Source organism: Fukomys damarensis, unplaced genomic scaffold, assembly GCF_012274545.1.
Source record: "Fukomys damarensis isolate Sample0158 unplaced genomic scaffold, DMR_v1.0_HiC HiC_scaffold_13, whole genome shotgun sequence".
Taxonomy (NCBI): Eukaryota; Metazoa; Chordata; class Mammalia; order Rodentia; family Bathyergidae; genus Fukomys; species Fukomys damarensis.
Genome location: NW_022900925.1, coordinates 11,505,989 through 11,526,082, shown reverse-complemented (window position 1 = coordinate 11,526,082; position 20,094 = coordinate 11,505,989). Strand labels below are relative to the sequence as shown.

The 20,094-nt window shown below is 42.7% G+C and overlaps 1 protein-coding gene across 1 annotated transcript in view; it reads left to right on the top strand.

The window, feature by feature from the left end:
• The first annotated feature begins 7,529 nt into the window (after positions 1–7,529).
• Positions 7,530–20,094, top strand: part of LOC104849418 (NACHT, LRR and PYD domains-containing protein 1-like) — a 45,533-nt gene continuing 32,968 nt past the window's right edge. Inside the window, 4 exon segments of the mRNA XM_010605847.1 lie at positions 7,530–7,803; positions 10,372–11,986; positions 13,615–13,617; positions 18,707–18,877. Coding sequence (XP_010604149.1) covers positions 7,530–7,803; positions 10,372–11,986; positions 13,615–13,617; positions 18,707–18,877 — 2,063 coding nt within the window.

The window sequence follows — 20,094 nt, the reverse complement described above, 5'->3', positions numbered from 1 at the left end:
CACAGGAGAAGGGGAGCCTTACTCCACCAGCACAAGAAAGCCCAGCAGCTCCTATGATAACAACAGGTTGTCAGTCCTAGCTACTCAAGAGACCTCTGGTTCTTAGAAGCTTTAAGTCTTGAACAGAGATTTAGTCTAAAGTGATTCCTGCTGCATGGCAGGCTGGTTTCAGAAAAGAAATCCATTGCACCATTTGTCCTATCATGGGAGCCTAAGAACCAGGAGTCATCTTGACAGGGGGCCTCTTATGGGGACTCTGTAACTCCAGGGATCAGAAAACATGAAACAATCACAATTATGAGCCCCTTGGGATGTCCTGCTGCAGTGACTGGGTAGAAGACAGGCTGGGGACACCCTGGTAAAAAGGGAGACCTTATGTCACAGGTCTACTGAGAAGTTTATGTAGCAGGGAGCTCCGGGAGTCTGGCTAGGGAAGGCAGTGTGGCTGGCAGTTGTGCACTCTGTGGTGAGAAGTGAGACCCATCACATGTGGTTTACTGTAGGGGCTGGATCTGAAGAGCACCCAGAGGGATGCCAGCAGATTGCACGTTTATACCAGCTACCCCCTCCAGTATAGAACTCAGTCTGTACTAAACTCAGTCAGAAGCACAGAAGTCAATGTGATTCTCCTACTCTCTGGTGCATTCAGGGACTTGCCTTGACTTGAATGTTGGCCTTGGTGCACATGGGCCCTGTGTTACCAAAATTTGGGATCAGTTTGGGTAGGCTAGATGGGCTACATTATATCTATGTCTTGCGGATGTCTCTGTTCTTTAACCTCCCAAATCATATTTGCAACGATGTAACCAAAGCAGACTGACACTGAGAGGATAGAAGTTTGTGCCAAGCTTTTTATTAGATAACAACAAAACTATACACTTAAGAAAAGCTAACTTTTATTGAGAACATTATACCTGTGAGAAGTCCAAGAGAGCAGAGTCAGAAGAGGCAACTTCCCCAAGAACCAGGCTGTTTTTTCTTTTTCTAGAATCTGAGGAGTGTTCAGGATTTGTGACCATCTGGGCTTCTTCCACTCAGAAACGAAACCCTTTTTGTGTTGGGAGGAGGAGTTTTTTAATTTATAGTTTTAAGTGGAATTAAGGTAATGGCTGACTCCTCCTAAAGGGACCAAAACCAAATTACAGCTGTATGTGAATGAGGCCTAACTGTGTATCTGTGACAGTTGGATCCCTTAGGTGTGCATGGGTTCACTTCAAGCTTGCTTGTGTAAGTGAGGTACCTGTGAAGGGGTCAAGGAGCCTTTCTCAAGAAATTGTGACCCTTTTTCAAGAAATTGGAAGCTTGGACCACAATGTGTTGCAGGGTTTCCTCCTTAAATTCAGGTACCATTTTCCCAGCTCCAGCTCATGTCACCTGGAGCGAAGGAGGCAAGCAAAGGCCCACAAGAATAGAAGCTTTTGGGGGCTAGTGGCAGTTCTGAGTGTGCATTTTCTAAAAACAGCCTCAGAAAATATAGCCCTGCAAAAGGCATCGTGCTATTAATTCAGCTGTGGGAAAGGTGGGGCAGAAAGTAGCCTTCAGACAGCACCCGCCTATGTGGCTTTGGGAAGAACACAGAAGAACTGCACCAGGTCCAGCTACCTGGACCACCACCTTTCCCCTCCAGCACCTGGTGGAATCCAGTCTTTGGGGACGTGAAAAGAAGCTCCTCCAATCCAACATCAGCTAGAAAGAATTTTTTGGCCTTTTTTTCTTTCCTTTTGATTTATATGTTTCTTCTTCCTTTTATCTAATTTTACTTTCTTAGTTTTCAAAGCATTAATTTAAATTTTATCTCTTGCTCTTTTCGCCTCCTATTTTTTTCTTTTTAAAATAATGTCCCGTCCCGTCCCGTTCCCCCACCACCACCCGTGTCCGCGCCCGTTTGGGGTTGGGGGTGGTGGCCGAATCCCCGTGCAGCGCTGCACTTGGCCGGCTGGGGACCTCGCGCTCAGAGAGGCTGGGCCCAGGTTTGGAGAGCGGAGGGGCTGGTGCGCGGTGTAGGCGCTCTTGCCACCTCACACCTCTGCCCCTCCCCACGCCAGCAGCACCCCTAGCAGTGTGTTTCTGGGCCACGTTCTACGGTGCAAGGCCCAAAGGTTGCGGTCTGGACCACACCCGCGGAGAGCAGAGTGCCTGCTTCGAAGTTGGAAAGCGCCGCCTGAACGGAAACCGCCGACCTAAGGATGCCAGGTGCCCAAATGCGTGGTTTAGGGCCAAGATTTGCCAGCAAAGGAAGGCTTTCGACCAAGTTGGTAATGCGGAGAAGGTGGAAGTTCTCACATCAGAACTAAGGCCGAATAAATGACTCTCAGGAAAGCTGCTGAGGCTTGCCCGGAACTTCACGGATCCTGGCTCTAAGCAACTAATGGAAATCCGAAGGCTTACCGATGTGTCTCTCCCACTCAAGAGAGATTATCGCAGAACTCTAGGTGTTTGGAAGGCACCTGGGGTGCCTATCATCCACTTGACTCCGATCTTTCAGGCAACAAGCCCAGAAATAACCACAACGTATTGAACTATTTGTGTGTGTGATCGACACTGTGCCACAAGTACCTTCCATATACAGTATAATCTCATTTAAATCTCCAGAGATCTTTAACTACTACCCCCATTTTGTCATCGAAAAACCAAGGACTCAGGAAAGTGTCACTTGCCTAGGTTCATGCAGAGGGGAAGAGCTTTCATTTTCTCTTGCTTCCTTTTACGTATTTACATGATACTGGTGTCACCAAGCTCCATTCTAGAACAGTTAGAGAATCTCTACAATGGGGAACTGGCACTTTTAACCACAAGGTTATGCTGACTCTAGGGACAGCTGGAAGCAAATCATATTGCTCAGAAAGGTAATTCAGGATTCCAAAAGCATTCACTAATCAACAAAGGTCTGAAATCCTGTTGTGAATGGTGCTAGGGTTTTAAGGAGCTTGCATGGGAATAACAGATAAAATGCAGAGTTATAAAGATAATGCCATAGAGTTGTGAAAAAACAAGTAACTCTAGGAAAATGAGAGAAAAAAACAGCTGAAAAAGAAGACAGTGGGAGAATCTGAGCAGGTGCTGGTCCTCCAAAGGAGGAGACACTTAAGGAGGTGACAGTGGTGAGACTGAGCAGGACACGATGCTAGGGTTGGCAGAGATGTGGGGGTAGTTGTGTGCTGGAGCCCATTGAAAGATATCACTGACACCACCATGTCAGAATGGAACTAAAGGTGATTAAAGTAAGCTAAGAAGTGACTTCAAGAAACCAAATAAGATAGAGATAGGTGTAGTTACACTTGGCCGAAGGCACTAGCTGATTATCAGAAATATCCAGATTTAAAAAAAAGAAAAAGTGTGGCTGTAGCCTAGAGCTGAGAAGAGACCAGCACTCATCAAAGAAGGGCAGAAAATGAGCTACCACATCACATCGGAGGGGTTCCCCCAAGAAGGAGGAATTGGAGAAAATGGGAGAGAAGTTGGGCATTTAAAATGTGGTTTAACAAGGAGACCACTGAAAAGTAGAAATCAGAGGAAGAAAAACTGGACAGAGGCAAATCATGGAGGTCAAGGTAGGAGGAGTGTTTAACAGAAAATAATTAACAACATTAGCCATCAGCTTTTAAAGAGAGTTTTAAAAAAAAACAACGAAGAAGTGTCCTTTGGATGTAAGATATTCAAGAATTAGAGTAGTTACTAAGCAACCAACTTTGTGCAAATTAAGATGTTTGTGCCTAGGGTTTCTCAGAAAATATTACTATCACTAAATTGTTAATGACATTACTTAAAGTAGCACATTTAAAGTACTCAGAACAGGCATCATAAGGCTCGGTCAATTTATGTTTTCATTGTTGCTGTTATGTATCTACTACAGTGTGCTAGGTGATGAACACATTTTCTTAATTTATTACTTATAAGAGCCAAAAATGGAAGATGCTCTTGCAGTCGCAAGCCACATACAAAGCTATGATCAATAATGAACTGCATATATATGACACCAGTCCCCAGAGGTTATAATGGAGCTGAAAAATTCCTATCACCCAGTGACATTTGAGCTGTCATAATATTGTAGCTCAATACATTACTCCCAGGTTTGTGGGGATGTAAACAAACCTATGACATTGCCAGTCATACAGAAGTGTAGCACCGACAGTTACGTATAGGGAGGAGGACATGATACTTGATAGTGATAATAAATGACTGTTTCTGGTTTGTGCATGTACTATACTTTTAATCATTAATTTAGCGTGTATTCCTTCTACATGTTAAAAAAGTCAACTGTAAAACTACCTCAGGAAGGTTCTCTTGAGGAATTCCAGGAGGCATTATTATGATAGGAGACGACAGCTCCATGCATGTTGCTGCCCCTGAAGATCTTCCATTAGGACAAGATGTGGAAGTAGAAGGCAGTGATATTTCCTGGCCCTGTGTAGGCCTAGGCTAGTGTATGTGTGTGTGTCTCAGTTTTTAACAAAAGAGTTTAAAAAGTGAAAAAAGTAAAAATTTAAAAATAGAAAAAAGATTTAGGGTAAGAGCATAAGGAAAAAATGTTTTTGTACTGCTATACAAAAATGCACTTTAAGCTAAGTGTTATAAAAGTCAAAAGTTTTTAAAGTTGTTTATAATGTAAAATGTTACAGTAGGCTAATATTAATTCATTCCTAAAGAAAATAGTAATATAATAAAAAAATTGTTTCTTTCTCTTTGCCTAGTTCCCCTTCCTTTTATTATTTTACTATTTTATTATTATTTTACTATTACTACTCTTATTTTTTTTCTTTTTATTGAGTTTATTGGTACATTTTAGGTATACAGTACAGTTACATTCATTATTGGGATCTTGTACCTTTATGTGACAGGTCTTGGTTCTCATTTTTTCCCCTTGTCCGCGCCCTCCCTTCACCCTCTCCTCCCCTCCCCATTTACAAACACTTTATTTCCATTTTTTCATTTTTCTCATATTTTTTATTTTCCCTTATTCCCTTTCCACTTTCCCTACACCTTTAGCCCTTTTCTTCCTATACTACTCTTTTTCTTATCCATTTTTATCTTTTGGGTATAATTCATGTTGTTTTCCTTTTTTATGTACTTCTTGGTTCATTTTCAGTTGTTCATTTCTATTTCCTCCCTGGATGGCTCTGTTTGTTTGTTTTGTTTTTGTTACCGGGGATCAAGCTCAAGACATTGTGCTTGTGAGGCAGGCCATGGCACCACTGAGCTAAACCCCTTGCCCTCCCGGGATGTCTCTAATTTACGTTATCATTGTTCTTCTGTTTCTTTCTCTTCTGTCTGCATGATATTGGAATTTAAGCCCTCATTAAGTCCTCATTAATGAGGACTGCTCATTAAGAAGATCCCTCACATAAAAATGGAAAATACTTCCTTCCCAACAGAAGCATAGATTTCAATATAAAAATGCAAAAATATATAAAGAAACAAGCCAGTCTAACTCCTCCAAATGTTCGTAGCTCTTCAGTAACTCGTTCCAAAGAAATCAAAATGGGTGAGATGCTGGACAGAAAAAATATTTTTAATGATTTTTTAAATGATCAATGACTTAAAAAGGATCAAAGTAAAGAAAATCATAAAGGACAGAAAAGAGCAATTTGTTAAAGAGAAATTCTGAAGAACCAAACAGAAATCTTGGAAGTGAATCACTCAATAAATCAAACAAAAAATTAATTTGAAAGCCTTACCATTACACTACTAGATCATAGTGGAAGAAAGAATATCAGGCTTGAGTACAGGCTAATGAATTAGCACATTCAGAGACTGATAAAGAAAAATATGAAGTTATAAACAGAACACAGAAGACCGATGGAAGACAAATCAAATTTACAAATAATCATTTAAAAGATGGTATCAGTAAGACTTGTTAGATTGGATGTAAGGTTTGAGAAGAAGCCAGGGTTCAAAGAAGATTCGATGTGCAGGCCCTAATTATCACTTACTAAATTGACCCTGTGAGCAGGGAAGTCTGGGGTTGCGGGGAGGTAGTATTAACAAGAGCTCAGTTTGGGGATGATTCAAGAGCATTTCCTAAATTGGATCCTCTTGGCAAATTTGTAATATCCCATTTTATAAATGATGAAAACTGGGACTCAGAGAAAGAATCAACCAGTGAGATAGTGTGTAAGCAAGATGGGTAGTGAAGATCCTCAAGCCCGGTCCCTCCAGCCCAAGGTAAATCAAGGCATGTGCAGAAATTCCTGGTGTAACTTTACGAGTTATGTAATATCATTCTTCAATGTAGAGTCTGCAAGTTCCTCTAATTTGAGAAAGAAGAATAATATCTGTGCTTGGCTCCCTAATGTCTGTCTTTTGGGTGATGAGCATGGGTTAATTTAGCTATTGGCACGATGTTTCCTAGCAGAGTGCTGGACTGCCTGCCACACAGTCACTGGGTCTGGAACACATATATCTGTGGGCTCCTAACATGGCAGGGTGAACATAGAGCTCAGGAAGTTCCCAAATCCATAAAAAGGCTGGGACCGATGCTCCCTGGCCTGATTCTAATGCTTTCCACTAAGGAGCTCTCTTGGCAGACATGGGGATCCCACCCATCCTGAAAGCAAGAGTGTTGGTCCCAAGCCCCTGCCTGGAATCTTCACCCTGGTTCTGCAGGAAGGCTATAGTGCACTGAAAGTGAACCTTTTAGAGGGCAAGTGCCAAACTGCAACCTGAAACCCACTTCTTTATTGTGAAGTGCCATCGCTGCAGTTAAACCTGAATACTGAGCTTTCCGTTTAGAAAAAAACATCTCTACACTAACTTCTTTTCTCTTAGAATGAAAGCATAATGACATGTGTGTCATAGGTTTGCCACCATTGCTCCAGGACATAGGTAGGAGATGCTGTGGGAGCTTGTACATTGTATGTGTCTGTATGGGCTGTGATGTAGGCCTTTCCTGGCTCTCCCTTGGCCAGGCAATTTGGAAGTTCCTTCTAGGTAATTTGTCCTTCCTACTGTGACAAAAACAAGGTTGTTCTGTCTGCTTGGTGTCCCAGAACCAGGAGAGTTCTGAAGAGAACCACAAATGCAAGCCTTAAGCACAGTCTGGGAGCTGAGGAAACCACCTGCATTGCATTTCTCATCACCTCACCTCTAGTGAGTTAAGTTGTTCAAGGTTGATCCCAAGGAGTCAACACAGGAATATCTAAGGTGATGAGAATATTTGAGGAAAATAAACCAGTGAATGTTATTCACATCGTATCTCCTCATGTTCCTATCCCTCCATTCTTCCATTCCTGTTCCCCATTTCCCTTCTTGATAGATCTGAGCCCTGTTCCAACTCCCTGTATAATATGCTTTCTTCCAATGTCTCTCAGTCCACTCCAGGCGCCACTAGACTATAGCTTTTTCTACCACTTCCCTCTCAATCACTTCTCTATAATAAATTAGTAGATGCTGCAGTGAGTCTTGCACTGGGAGATTCTAGGGACCAAAGCAAAGGGAGATCCCAGTCCTGTCTTCCTGATGCTTTTCACATTCACCCATTCACCAAAATACCCCATGAACATTGTTTTAAGGCTGCCCTGCCAAGAACAAAAATGTCTGGTGAACTACAGCATTACTTGGACCTATTAAAGAAGGAGGAGGAGTTAAAGGAGTTCCTGCTTCAGCTCCCCAAGGAAGCACACCTTGGGATCACTTCTGCTGCAGCACTAGCTCAAGCAGGGAAGATTAGTGCATCAGAGGTGATCTCAAGCTTGGAGATTCTGTATGGAGAGCAGCAGGCCTGGGACCTGACCATCAAAACCCTGGAGCAAATGCATTTGACACACGTACAGGTCAAGACCCAGGGAGAAGCATACTCGATCTTGGGTGAGTAAAACAAAACACTCTGTGTGGACACTTATCACCACCACCCTGCCCAATCAGCCCTTCCTCTGGGTGGTGGCAGAAACTGCATTTTCAAATAAAGATCAAGGTTCCACAGTGGGATAGAACTAAGAGGCTTGCAGGGTCCATGCTGGACCTCAGGGCCCCAAACCCTCTTCCACTGGAGTACATTCCAAGGTCTGCCTGTCATCCTCTGGGCACCTGGCAGAGAGGCCTACCAAGGCTGGAGAGGGGTGAGAGGAGAGGGTGGCACTCCAAAGGGAACTGTGGGAACAGGCACGGTGGTCAAGCCCATGGAGAGTGCTTGCTGCATGTTGTAGTTATGAGCATGGGCCTGGGAGCTAGCTGAAAAGAGGCAGGTCCTCGTCCTGGCACTCCTACCCCACACAAGTCATTCATCACTTTCTTCATCTGAAAAGTGGGAGAGTAAAGACCTGACTCCTTGGGATGTGTGCAGGTGAATAGAGATAAAACATGCTAAACTTCTAACAGAAACTATTAGTAAATGCATAGTAGATATGGCTATGGCTTTTACTGCTGCTGCTATTGCTACTGTTCGTATGCCAGGGAGGTAAAAGAACCTAATCCCGTGCTGGAAAGGTGAAAGGAATGCTGACGTACACAAAGAATTAGTATACAGCCAGAACAATAACACAAACTTCCTGGATGCCAGATCGAGACCTTTCACCTGGTTGCCCATATAAAAGCATCATTCACCACATGTGTCTGTGGAGGAATCAAACATTCAGTGGATTCACTATTATCTCCAAACCTCTCTGCTTAGACAGAGAACCTAACTGATACCAAGAAACCAGCCTTGGTTCGCTGGCTTCTGCTCTGTGCCTCTAATGATACTCAACTGCTCTGTACACTTAACATAGCTGATTCACCTTCATTCATTGAGGCCACAAGTACACTTGACAAGGTATCCTCTAAAAGTTCCATTTCCATAGCATGGGCTCATAGAAAAAGACTTTGACACTGCTGTCTGAGGAATCTGTACACAGCAGGATAGGTAAGGCCTGCTGAATTACACCAAGAGCCCTGGCTGGGACTTTGAGTTGGCCACTGTTTCCACGCAGGTAAGCGTGTACCTGCAAGGGAGCTGGGGTGGAGGATTGCAGAGGAAGTTTGGAAATGAGGTAGCTGGTGAGTGTAATGCAGCTACAAATGGTCTTTCAGGGACTTTCCTGCGTTGAGACTGCTCCTCCACCCACTGCACAGATGAAAAACCTGAGACCCATGAGGGTCTGGAAGTGAAACTCACCCCATATTTTGTGGGTGCTAATGATCCCCAAGGTCATGTTGGTCCAGAAGTCCCAAAGAGGATTCAATTCTCCAAGTAAAATCCAAGAGAAGGCTGGGCTCATTTCTCAGCCCCAGACAATTGCCCATCTGTTTTCTCCCATTTTAGTCTCCTATCTAGGTCAACAAATCCCAGACACCAAACATTAGCTAGCATGTTCCTCTTCAAAGTGATCACACCTTTTGAGAGCAGAAGTTCACTTGTTCAAGTTCACCAAGTACTTAGAGGCAGAACCTGTGCTAGAACCTAAGACATCCCATGCCCGAGAAAGGGCTTTTCTACTCCACACTGCCACTTCTTTGTGAAAGCCTCCCCTTCCCTCCTTCATCTTCCCCTTCCTTCTGTGCCAAATCCCACCCTTCTTGACCCAAGCGCTGCCAGAGGTGGTAACAGGCTCCAACTCCACTTCCTTTGGGTTTCCTTCTGTTACCGCCCCTCGATGCATGATGTGAAACAAGCCACTCTACCCTTCTGCATCTCATTTCCGTATCAGAACCTTCCTACTACCTACTCTGCTCTCCACATACCACCTGCCACTCCATAGCACAGAATTTGCACTTCTACAAGCTGTGCAGGAAACATTCTCCCGAACGTGTAGCAGAAAGGTTACATTGCCAACACCTCTTCCCACGTGCAGCCCTTTTATGCCTCCGAGGGCATTCTTCTCTCCTGCTCGTCCCTCTGCAGTAACCAACTTCACCAGTTCTTCCCTTCTCTGCAACCCAGAGCAATTCCCTTCTGCTTCCCCTCATGTGGTCAGTTTTAGAGCTTAGAAAACTGAATATGAGCCACCTTCAACTGACTGGCACGTGCAACTAGATTGCTACTTAAAATAGGGAGTGCAGCCCTTCACCAAATGGTTTATCAATATCTTTCTACCTAATACATTCTGTGTTCCCTCCAAGAATTTCAGGATGGTTATTAAAAAATGAAATCCTGTTAAAATTGAGATTCACACCCATCTCATAAGATTCAAATAAGTAAGAAAAAAACTTAAGTATCCTCGACTCAAGAGGATTTAAGTATGTGCATGACCACAGATCCATGACTAGATTTGGAGAATGTGACATCAAAAGGGCTACATCCTCGCTTGGCAGGGCCCAAACTATGATCCCGGGTAGCCATCTTAGAAAATATTCACATTGTCAGAAATGTCCCCACCAAAGACAATGAAAACAAATGTGTAGATTATTATTTTATAGCAAAGAGGGTCCCCTGAATTCATACTTCTCTCAATTTCTTAGGAACTGGAAAAAGCTACCAGGATCAGATGAAAGAGAAGGTCTTCCCTAAAAAGTCCTGGAAAACTAAGTATTTCCATGAAAAATTCACACAGCTGCTGCTTCTACGTACACCTCCTATGAGAGATAAAGAACACCTGGCCAGGGAAAACTGGATTCGTGACTCAGTAGATGGGCAAGGACATTTGATCGAGATCCAAGACTTATTTAGGCCAGGCCCAGGTACCCAAGAAGGACCTCATACAGTCATACTGTACGGGGCTGCTGGAGTTGGGAAGTCAACACTGGCCAGGCAGGTGAGAGGGGCCTGGGAGGAAGGCCAGCTGTACAGGGACCGCTTCCGGTATGTCTTCTACTTCAACTGCAGGCACCTGACCCAGTGCAAGGTAAAGAGCCTGGAGGAGCTGCTTGCAACAGACTGGGCTTCCACTGCAGTTCCCATCAGGGACATCGTGTATTGTGTAGAACAGGTGCTCTTCATCCTGGATGATGTGGATCAGCCAGAATCAGCTTTGGAGGATCTTGACTCTGAGCAACAGCCACAAGGGAGATATTCAAATTCAGCACTTGCAGTGCTGCGCCCTTTACTAGGAAACTTCTTACTTTTCAGGGCTTTCTTTCTGATCACAACTCGGGCCACATCTCTGCAAAACTTCACTCATTTTTCAAAGAGGCCACGTTGGGTAGAAGTTCTAGGATTCTCTGAGTCTGCAAAGGAGGAATATTTCAAGAAATATTTCACAGATGAAAACCAATCAATTAGAGCCTTCAGCTTGGTGGAATCCAACCCAGCACTCTCGACCCTGTGTCTCGTGCCCTGGGTGTGCTGGCTGGTCTGCACTTGCCTGAAGCAGCAGATGGAGCAGGGGAAAGAGCACCCGCTGACCTCTCAGACCACCACAGCCCTATTTCTCCACTACCTTTCCCAGGTCATCCCAGCTTCACTACAAAGGCTTCAGCTAAGGCCCTTGTGCTCTCTGGCTTTTGCTGGCATCTTGCTAAGAAAGACCCTTTTCAGTGCAGATGAACTTAGGAAGCGTGGCTTAGAAGGAGCCATCATCCTCACCTTCCTGAAGATGGGCATTCTTCAAAAGGACCCCTGCACTCTGAGCTACAGCTTCACTCACCAGTGTTTCCAGGAGTTCTTTGCAGCAGTGTCCTGCATCTTGGAAAATGCAAGGCATAGAAACAAAAATAATTTCAGTCTCAGATGGATGATAAATTTGCTAAAAATATATGTATGCCATGACCCACTCAGAACACAAACCTTGTGCTTCCTTTTTGGCCTTTTAAGTAATCATGGGGCCAAAGAGATGAAGATCTTCACCTGCCCACTGCCTCCTGAAAGGAGGAGGGAGCTGCTACAGTGCATCAAGGAGGAGACCCTACATGGGCCACGATACTCTCTGAACTTCTTCCACTGTTTGTATGAGACTCAAGATGAGGAGCTCCTGACACAGGAAATGGCGCATTTCCAGGACACAAGGGTGTGTGTCCGTACAGACACGGAACTCCTGCTGGTCACTTTCTGTGTTAAATTCTGCAATCGTGTCAAGTGGCTTCAACTGAATGACAGTGAGCTGCAGACGCGAGAACGGAGCAGCCCCGGGATAGTTGTGTGAGTATTCTGTCACCCCCACTCTTTTCCTTTGTTGTCCCCATGAACCCACATGCCCTGAGCAGAGAAGCATGCACATTCATACTGGTTCCAGGAATAAAGGATGGGAGTCACCTGTGACTGCTAACTGCCCACCTGACTACCATTCTCTGTCCACCTTGGATCTTCTATATCCCTGACCATGTGACAGAGCCTTGCCTTTTCCTCCTGCCTCTCCTCCCACCTCTGTGACAACCACAGCCTTCTCTGTTGGACACACTGCCACCCTCACTCTGAGCTTCACATTGCTTCCTCCCTCTCCAACAGTCAAGCAGCCTCTGCCTCCTCTCTCCACACGCTTTTTCCCTGAGAAGTTCTTCATTCAGCTGCTTCAGACACCCCCCTGACAGTGGCTCTGATCCTGAGAACTTTCTCCATCATGACACAAGGCATTTGTCTCAGAGGAAGTCCCCTATTTTCCCTACAAAAGAGACACCTTTGTTTTGTTAAAGTAGATTTTACTAACAGCCCTCCGATCCCAGGAACACTGTGAACTTCCCTGTCCAAGCTCAGTGCCTATGTTGCAATATTGATCATACATTGTAAGTGTGAATTTATCTCCTCCTCATTCATTCCAACAATATTCATGAGACACTGATTAGGGACTGGGGGTGTGGCTCAGTTGTAGAGTGCTTTCCAACATATGCAAGGACCCACGCTCAGTTCCCAGAACAGGGAAAACAAAACAAAAAAAACCTTTCTGCCAGATGCTGCAATCATACAGCACACACAATACCACCACCAACTCCACACAATCCCTGGCCTAATATAGACTTGGAGAAAAGAGAAAAATTCAGCCATTACACTATAGTAACACCTTCAATAACACAGGTATGGACAAACTACCAGGGTGGGCTAAGGAAGGGAATGATTACCTAAGTGAATAAGAAAAAGATTTGCAAAGAAAGCAGTGTTTCATTTATTTAGTCTCTGTTTTCAGATTTCTTAAACATATTCTTCCCTATGAGAAAATAAGGCTATGCAGATAAGCAAATGATGAAAATTAGTATCGATCACAATCTTATTACTCAGAAATAACCATCTTTAGGAATTGAAGTATATTTTTCTAGTCTTTTTTCTATGAACTTTCCTGTGGCAAAATTGAACCATACTACATATTTTTTCTTACAGTCACATTAATTTATTTTTATTCCATGAAGCTTTGGTACATTTGAGGTATCCAATACAGTTACAGTTATCATTGGGATCTTGTACCTTTACATGATGTATCTTGGTTCTTCTTTTTCCCCATTCCCCTGCCCTTCCTCCAACCCCTCAACCCCTCCCTATTTACAGAGACTTTGTTTCCATTTTTTCATTTTCTCATATTTTTTCCTTTCCCTTCTTTCCTTTCCCCTGGTCCTCCCACTAGTCTTTTTCTAAGTACTTTTCTATGACAAGCGTGAAGCATACTATACATTTTATCTTACAGTCAACATTATTTTCTTAATATATCAAGGCCACTTTCTCATATTATTAAGAAGTCTGATACAACATTAATTTCATGTGATACTTCCTGGGGAAAAAACATGGCCCTAGAGAATGGTTTCATGCATTATTTGACCATTTTTCTGTTCCTGGCATTTTAGTTTGTTTCTACCTGTGTCTAGATGTCCCTGGCTACACACGTCGTTGGCCTTGAAGGACAAATGTGGGTATTGTTAAGTGATAGTGGCCTAATATGGAAGAGGGCAGATGGGAGCATGAGCTGATGTTAAGAGAACATCAGGGCACAGCAAGAGAGTCTGGGGTGGATGATAGCACATGGTGTCTACAGACTCCAGTCTCCCATCTATGGAAATTCAGGGGCTTTTGCTGCAAGTGAGGACAGGGAATGGAGAGGCCCTGAGACAGCCCGGTAAGGCAGGTATTTCAGGACAGAGGTTACTGTGCACAAGCAGAAAAGTGAAGGAAGAAATGGTGAAGACTGGGCAATGATGAAGGAAGATAATGGAGGATCTAAAAGACACATTAGGCAATGAAGATAACAGGGTGAGTGACTTCCAGATATTTGGCTTACAGTTAAGATTCATGCATTTGGCATGAAATATCTTTAATGTTCTTCTTCCAATCAGTATAAGCATAGCACAGGTACCAAAAATAACCATCTTTTCGTGCTGAATGTGGTTACACATGCCTGTAATCCCAGCAATCCAGAAGCTGGGACTCAAGGATCACAAATTCAAGGGCAGTCTGGGCAATTTGGTGAGAACCAATCTGAAAATAAAAAGTAAAACAAGCTGGGGATGTACCTCAGTTGTAGAGCTCTTGCAGGGGATCAGGCGCTAGGTTCCATCCGCAGTAGAACATACAAAAGAAAAAGTCGAACTGCCAATCTTTGAAAGTTCTTTCAGTTTTTTCAATTGTTCTTTGCATCCTCTTTTCCTTCCTCTGTCCCCCCTCCATGTCTTGTTCCCCACAGCCATTTGAAAGGGATCTCCCTACCCCCAATTCGTTTTCTATTTTGTTCACTATTTACAAATCTTTTTAGTTTCTCATAGAAGAGGAAACCTATGATATTTACGCCTTTGTATCTGATTTATTTCACTTTGTATTATGGTCTCAATGTGCATTTGTTCATTTATCCTAAATATGTTTGAGTTTATGAAAATTGAATCATTTTGTAAAACATATTTCATTCAACATTGGCAGCCTTCAATATGTTTGTGTCTATGTACATTTATACTGCAGAAGGTATCAAAATTAAAACTGTAGTAGGACCTTTGGGGGCTCTGCAACATCTTGTCATCTTCCAAACTCCTCTGCAACAGCAGGTTCTGTAGCTTTCTAGCTTTTTTACCTAATGAGACTCAATGAGGTACAGGAAGGCAGCTGGCTCTCAAGATTAAATGCATACAATATATTATAATATAGTAATGTTTCAATATTTTTTTTATTGAGTTTATTGGTACATTTAGGGATACAGTACAGTTACATTCATTGTTGGGATCATGTACCTTTACATGGCAAGTCTTGATTCTCATTTTTTTCCCCTTACCTCTGCCCTCCCTTCACCCCCTCCTCCCCTCCCCATCTACAAACACTTTATTTTCATCTTTTCATTCTCTCACATTTTTTTCTTTTCCCTTTTTGTTCTTCCCCTATGTATCACACCTTCCCTACACCTTTAGCTCCTTTCCTCCCATTTCTAAATGTCAGTAATCTTATTAGAATCTTATGCATTGTTGCAGAATATTCACACCAGGGAAACTATTTGGTATTTACACATGTGGGACTTATTTATTTCACTTAGGAGTATATCTTCAATATGTATCCATTTTCCTATGAATGAATCTATTCTCTCGCTCTTTATGGCTGAGTAATATTCCATTTTATAGAAAAACCACAACTTCTTTATCCAGTTTCCAACGGATGGGCAAATAGGTTGTTTCCAAGATTTAGCTATTACAAACTGTGCCGCTATAAACATGGGTGCACATACTTCTCTGTGATATGATTCTTTTAGTTCTCTTGGAAAGATACCCAACAGAGGGATGGCTGGGTCAAATGGAACCTCCAGTCCAAGCTCTTTGAGGTATCTCCATATTGATTTCCATAGTGGTTGCACTAGTCTGCACTCCCACCAACAATGGAGGAGGGTTCCTTTCTCCCCACAACCCCGCCAACATTTGTTATTGTGTGATTTCTTGATAGCAGCCATTCTTTGTGGGGTGAGGTGGAATCTCAGTGTTGTTTTCATCTGCATCTCTCGAATGACCAGTGATGTGGAACATTTTTTCATATATTTTCTTGCTGCTTTCACTTCTTTGTATGAGAAATGTCTGTTCATTTCGGATGCCCATTTTTGGATCGGGTCTTTATATTTGGGGGGACTGATTGTTTTGAGTTCTTTATATATCCTTGATAATAGTCCTTTGTCTGAGGTACAGCTGGTAAAAATTTTTTCCCACATTGTAGATTGTCTCTTAGTTCTGCTAATGGTTTCTTTTGAAGTACAGAAGCTTTTTAGTAAGATGAGATCCCAGTTGTTGATTCTTTCTGCTAGTTCCCGTGCTACTGAGGATTTGTTCATAAAGTCTTTTCCTATACCAATGTCTTCCAGAGTTCTGCCTAACTTACTTTCCAGCAAGTTTAATGTTTCTGTTTTAATATTTAGATCTTTAATCCATTTGGATTTTAATTTAGTGCATGGCGAAAGATAAGGGTCTAATTTTAATCTGTGACAGGTTGATATCCAGTTTTTCCAACACCATTTATTAAAGAGGCTATCTTTCCTCCACTGAGGATGGTGAGCTCCTTTGTCGAAGATGAGGTAGCTGAGTACATCTGCATTTGTTTTTGTGTCTTCCAGTCTGTTCCATTGATCCTCAGGCCTATTTCTTTGCCAGTACCATGCTGATTTTATCACAGTGGCTTTGTAGTATAGTTTCAAATTGGGAATTGTTACACCTGGTGCCATGTGACTGTTGCCTATAATGGCTTTTGCTATTCTAGGTCTCTTGTGGTTCCAAATGAATTTTTGGATTCTTTTTTCTAGTTCTGTGAAATATAGTGTTGGAATTTCAATTGGCATTGCATTGAATGTATATAGCAGTTTCGGTAGTATGGCCATTTTCACTATGTTGATTCTTCCTACCCAGGAGCAGGGGATATCTTTCCATTTTTTTATATCCTCTTCGATTTCTTTTTTCAGAGTGCTGTAGTTTTCAGTGTAGAGATCTTTTGTTTCTTTTGTTAGATTGATTCCTAGATACTTCATTTTTTTGGATGCTATTGTAAAAGGAATTTTTTCCCTTATTTCTCTTTCTGTCTGTCTGTTATTTGTGTATAGAAAGGCTATTGATTTTTGGGTATTCACCTTGTATCCAGATACTTTACTGAATCTGTCAATTAAGTCTAGAAGTCAATATTAAAAGAAACAATCTGATGCAAGACAGAACAGGTAAAACTCTTGAAGACATAGGTGTAGGCAAAGATTTTAGGAACAAAACCCCAATTTCACAGGATCATAAAGAATAAAAAGGGATCACATCAAATTAAAAATCTTCTACACAACAAAGGAAACCAAGAGTGAAGAGCACCTACAGGATGATAAACATAATTTTGCCAGCTACTTCTTAGAGGACTAATATTTAGAATACATAGAGAACTCAAAAAATTAGACTCCCACATTTCAAGACCCAATGCAAAACATGGGCATCTGTAATGAACAGACATTTCTCAGAGGAAGAAGTACAAACATCCAACAAATACATTTTAAAAATGTTTAACATTGCTGGCCTTTTGAAAAATGCAATGTAAACACTGAGATGCCATCTTACTCCAAAAAGAATGGCTATCATCAAGAAATGAACCAATAACAAATGCTGGCAAGGCTGTGAGGAAAAGTGGAACCCTTCTCCATTGTTGGTAGAAGTGTAAACTGGTGCAACCATTATGGAAATCAGTGTGGAAATTGCTCAGAAATCTAAAGCTATAGGTCCATTTGACCCAGCTATTCTGCTTCAAGGTATTTTCTCAGAAAACTTAGTCATCATCACACGACATGTATGCCTATGTTTATAGTAGAACAGTCTATAATAGCAAAGTCTTGGAATCAGCCTATATGTCCATTATGATGAATGCATAAATAAAATGTTGTATTTATACACAAGACCATAATCTTTTTTATTTATTTATATTTTTGGTACCAGAGATCAAACTCAGGACCTTGCACTTGCGAGGCAGATGGCTGAACCACTGAGCTAAATCCCTGGCCCACAAGACCATAATCTTGACAGAAATAAACCAGGCATACAAATTTAAATGTTGAATTGTTTATCTTGTGTGAGAAACTAAAAGTGTATACAAGGTGCAAGCTAGAGGGGAGGTATTAGGAAGTAGGAATAACTTGTTTAAATGGGAAAGGGAATGAGAGATGGAGAGAGGAAGAAAAGGAAAGGAATTTGCATTTTTTAAAACTTGAAAAAAGAGGAAACAACTTTTGTCAATGGGCAGGGGAAAAGAGGTCAGAGGGAGGGGAGGTGAATGAAAAAGGACAAAAAACAATTAAGATATATTATATACACGTACAAATTCCACACAGTGTGATCATTATATATAGTATACATGTAGTAATATAAAAGTTTTAAAGTATATTTTAAAAATGTCCTTCTTGGCTATTTCTAACCTGAAGGCCATCTCTGTGTTCTTGCTATCCTTCCATAGCCTTCCAAGAGAAGGACACAGACAGCAGTATACTTGATCCTATGCAACATTCCATAACCCAGTCATCCCCAAACCACATTTTCTGGGCTCTGTTCTCACCACCCATCTCTCATTTTCCTTCTGGCCTCTGAGACTCTGGATTCTGCGCCAAAGGAAGCCAGGTGTTACTACACCTGTACAATTACCAAGGCCCTCCACTATGCCAGGCCCTATGCCGGGCACTAGAAATAGAAAAAGATGCCAACTATGAGGAGCACCGAGACTGAGGCAGAAGCAGACACGTAAAATGGCCACAACAGTATGATCTGCCGAAGGCTATAGAATGAAGAGCCACACAGAGAAGGGAAGCCAAGCCAAGGTGGAGGGTGAAAGTGCAGGTGGAAAGGCGGGTCAGACCTGGGTTGCACTGCTATGCATAGCAGGCGGGTGTGCAAGGGACTGAGCCCCACACTGTGGCACAGGGCTGTGCCCCTCAGTTCCTGCACATGCAGCTCACATCTCTTTCTCCCTCAGGTCCACATGGGCACCACTCACCAATGCCAGTTGGAAGGTTCTCTTCTCCGTTCTCCAGGTCACTGGCAGCCTGAAGGAGCTGGATCTAAATGGAAATCCATTGAGTCTCTCTGCTATGCAGAGTCTTTGTGAGACCCTGGGTCACCCTCGCTGCCACCTGGAGACCCTGAGGTGAGTCTGGCCTGGGGTCTCCACTGGAGTAGGCTTGTGGGTAAAGCAAAAACAGAAGCTGCTTCTAGGATGTGGGTTTGGTCTCCACATTCATCAAATATTCACCTATACCCTCTCTGATCACGCAAAGTGACTGATGCTGGGGCTGTTATAGGAACAATCAAAGGCAGGATTCTTTTCTCATGTAATTAGGGAGATACTGATATTAATCAACAAACTATACTAAGAAACAGGAAACAGCAGACCCAGAGTTCCTTGGGGGAATGGCTTGAAGAAGGGTTAGGGAATGGAGAGGATTTGATGAAGTGAAGCAGAGGGAGGGAGGAGAAAGTTTCCGGCAGATAAAATAGCATCTCCTGCTCCCTACTCCTCTCATGGCCAACATTCTATGCTCTGCTTCTATGCACTTTGCATTTTAAGATTTCATACACACGTAAGATTGTGCAATGTTCTCCTAGGTCGTTAATTTTCATTTTTTAATTTCTCTTGAAAAACATGGGATAGCTGAAACCCAAGAATACTGAGGGTTTTCTTTATGAAGAATTGAAATAAAAAATATTACATACATTAAAAAGGATTCACAAGAGAGGAGAATGGAGATAGAGAAATATCAGGGAAGGGGTAGGAGGACATGGATCAAAGAAACCCATAGAAGAACCTTGGAACTCTCTGGGACAGAGAGCTAGAGAAGGACTGAGAGAAAACAAGGAAGCTCAGGACAAGAGGTTCAGGGGCATTGAGAGCTTCGGGTCCCACAGCAGCAGCATGCGGTAAGTCCTGACCTCCTGCTGGGCACGGTTCCAAGTACATGACACACATGACCTCCATTCATCTCCAAGCAGTGTGTACAACAGGCTTAGGGAATTCATGTTACAGGCAAACAAGTGACACTTGAAGGTGAGGAAACCTGTCCGTGATCCTCAAGTAGTAAGTGAAAGAGGTGCGATCTGAACCCATGTTGGTCTGCTTCCAGAGCCTTTACACAGCCCACTCCACCCCCACCTCAGTCAGATGTCCTCCGCCTCCTCGGTGAAGCCCAGGACCACATTTCCTCAATAGGATTGGAACAGTTTAGTATTGGAAACAGGAATCTGAAGAGCACATCTTTGCAGTGATGAGACTTTTTTTTTTTTTAGTTTATTGGTACATTTAGGGATACAGTACAGTTACATTCATTGTTGGGATCATGTACCTTTACATGGCAAGTCTTGATTCTC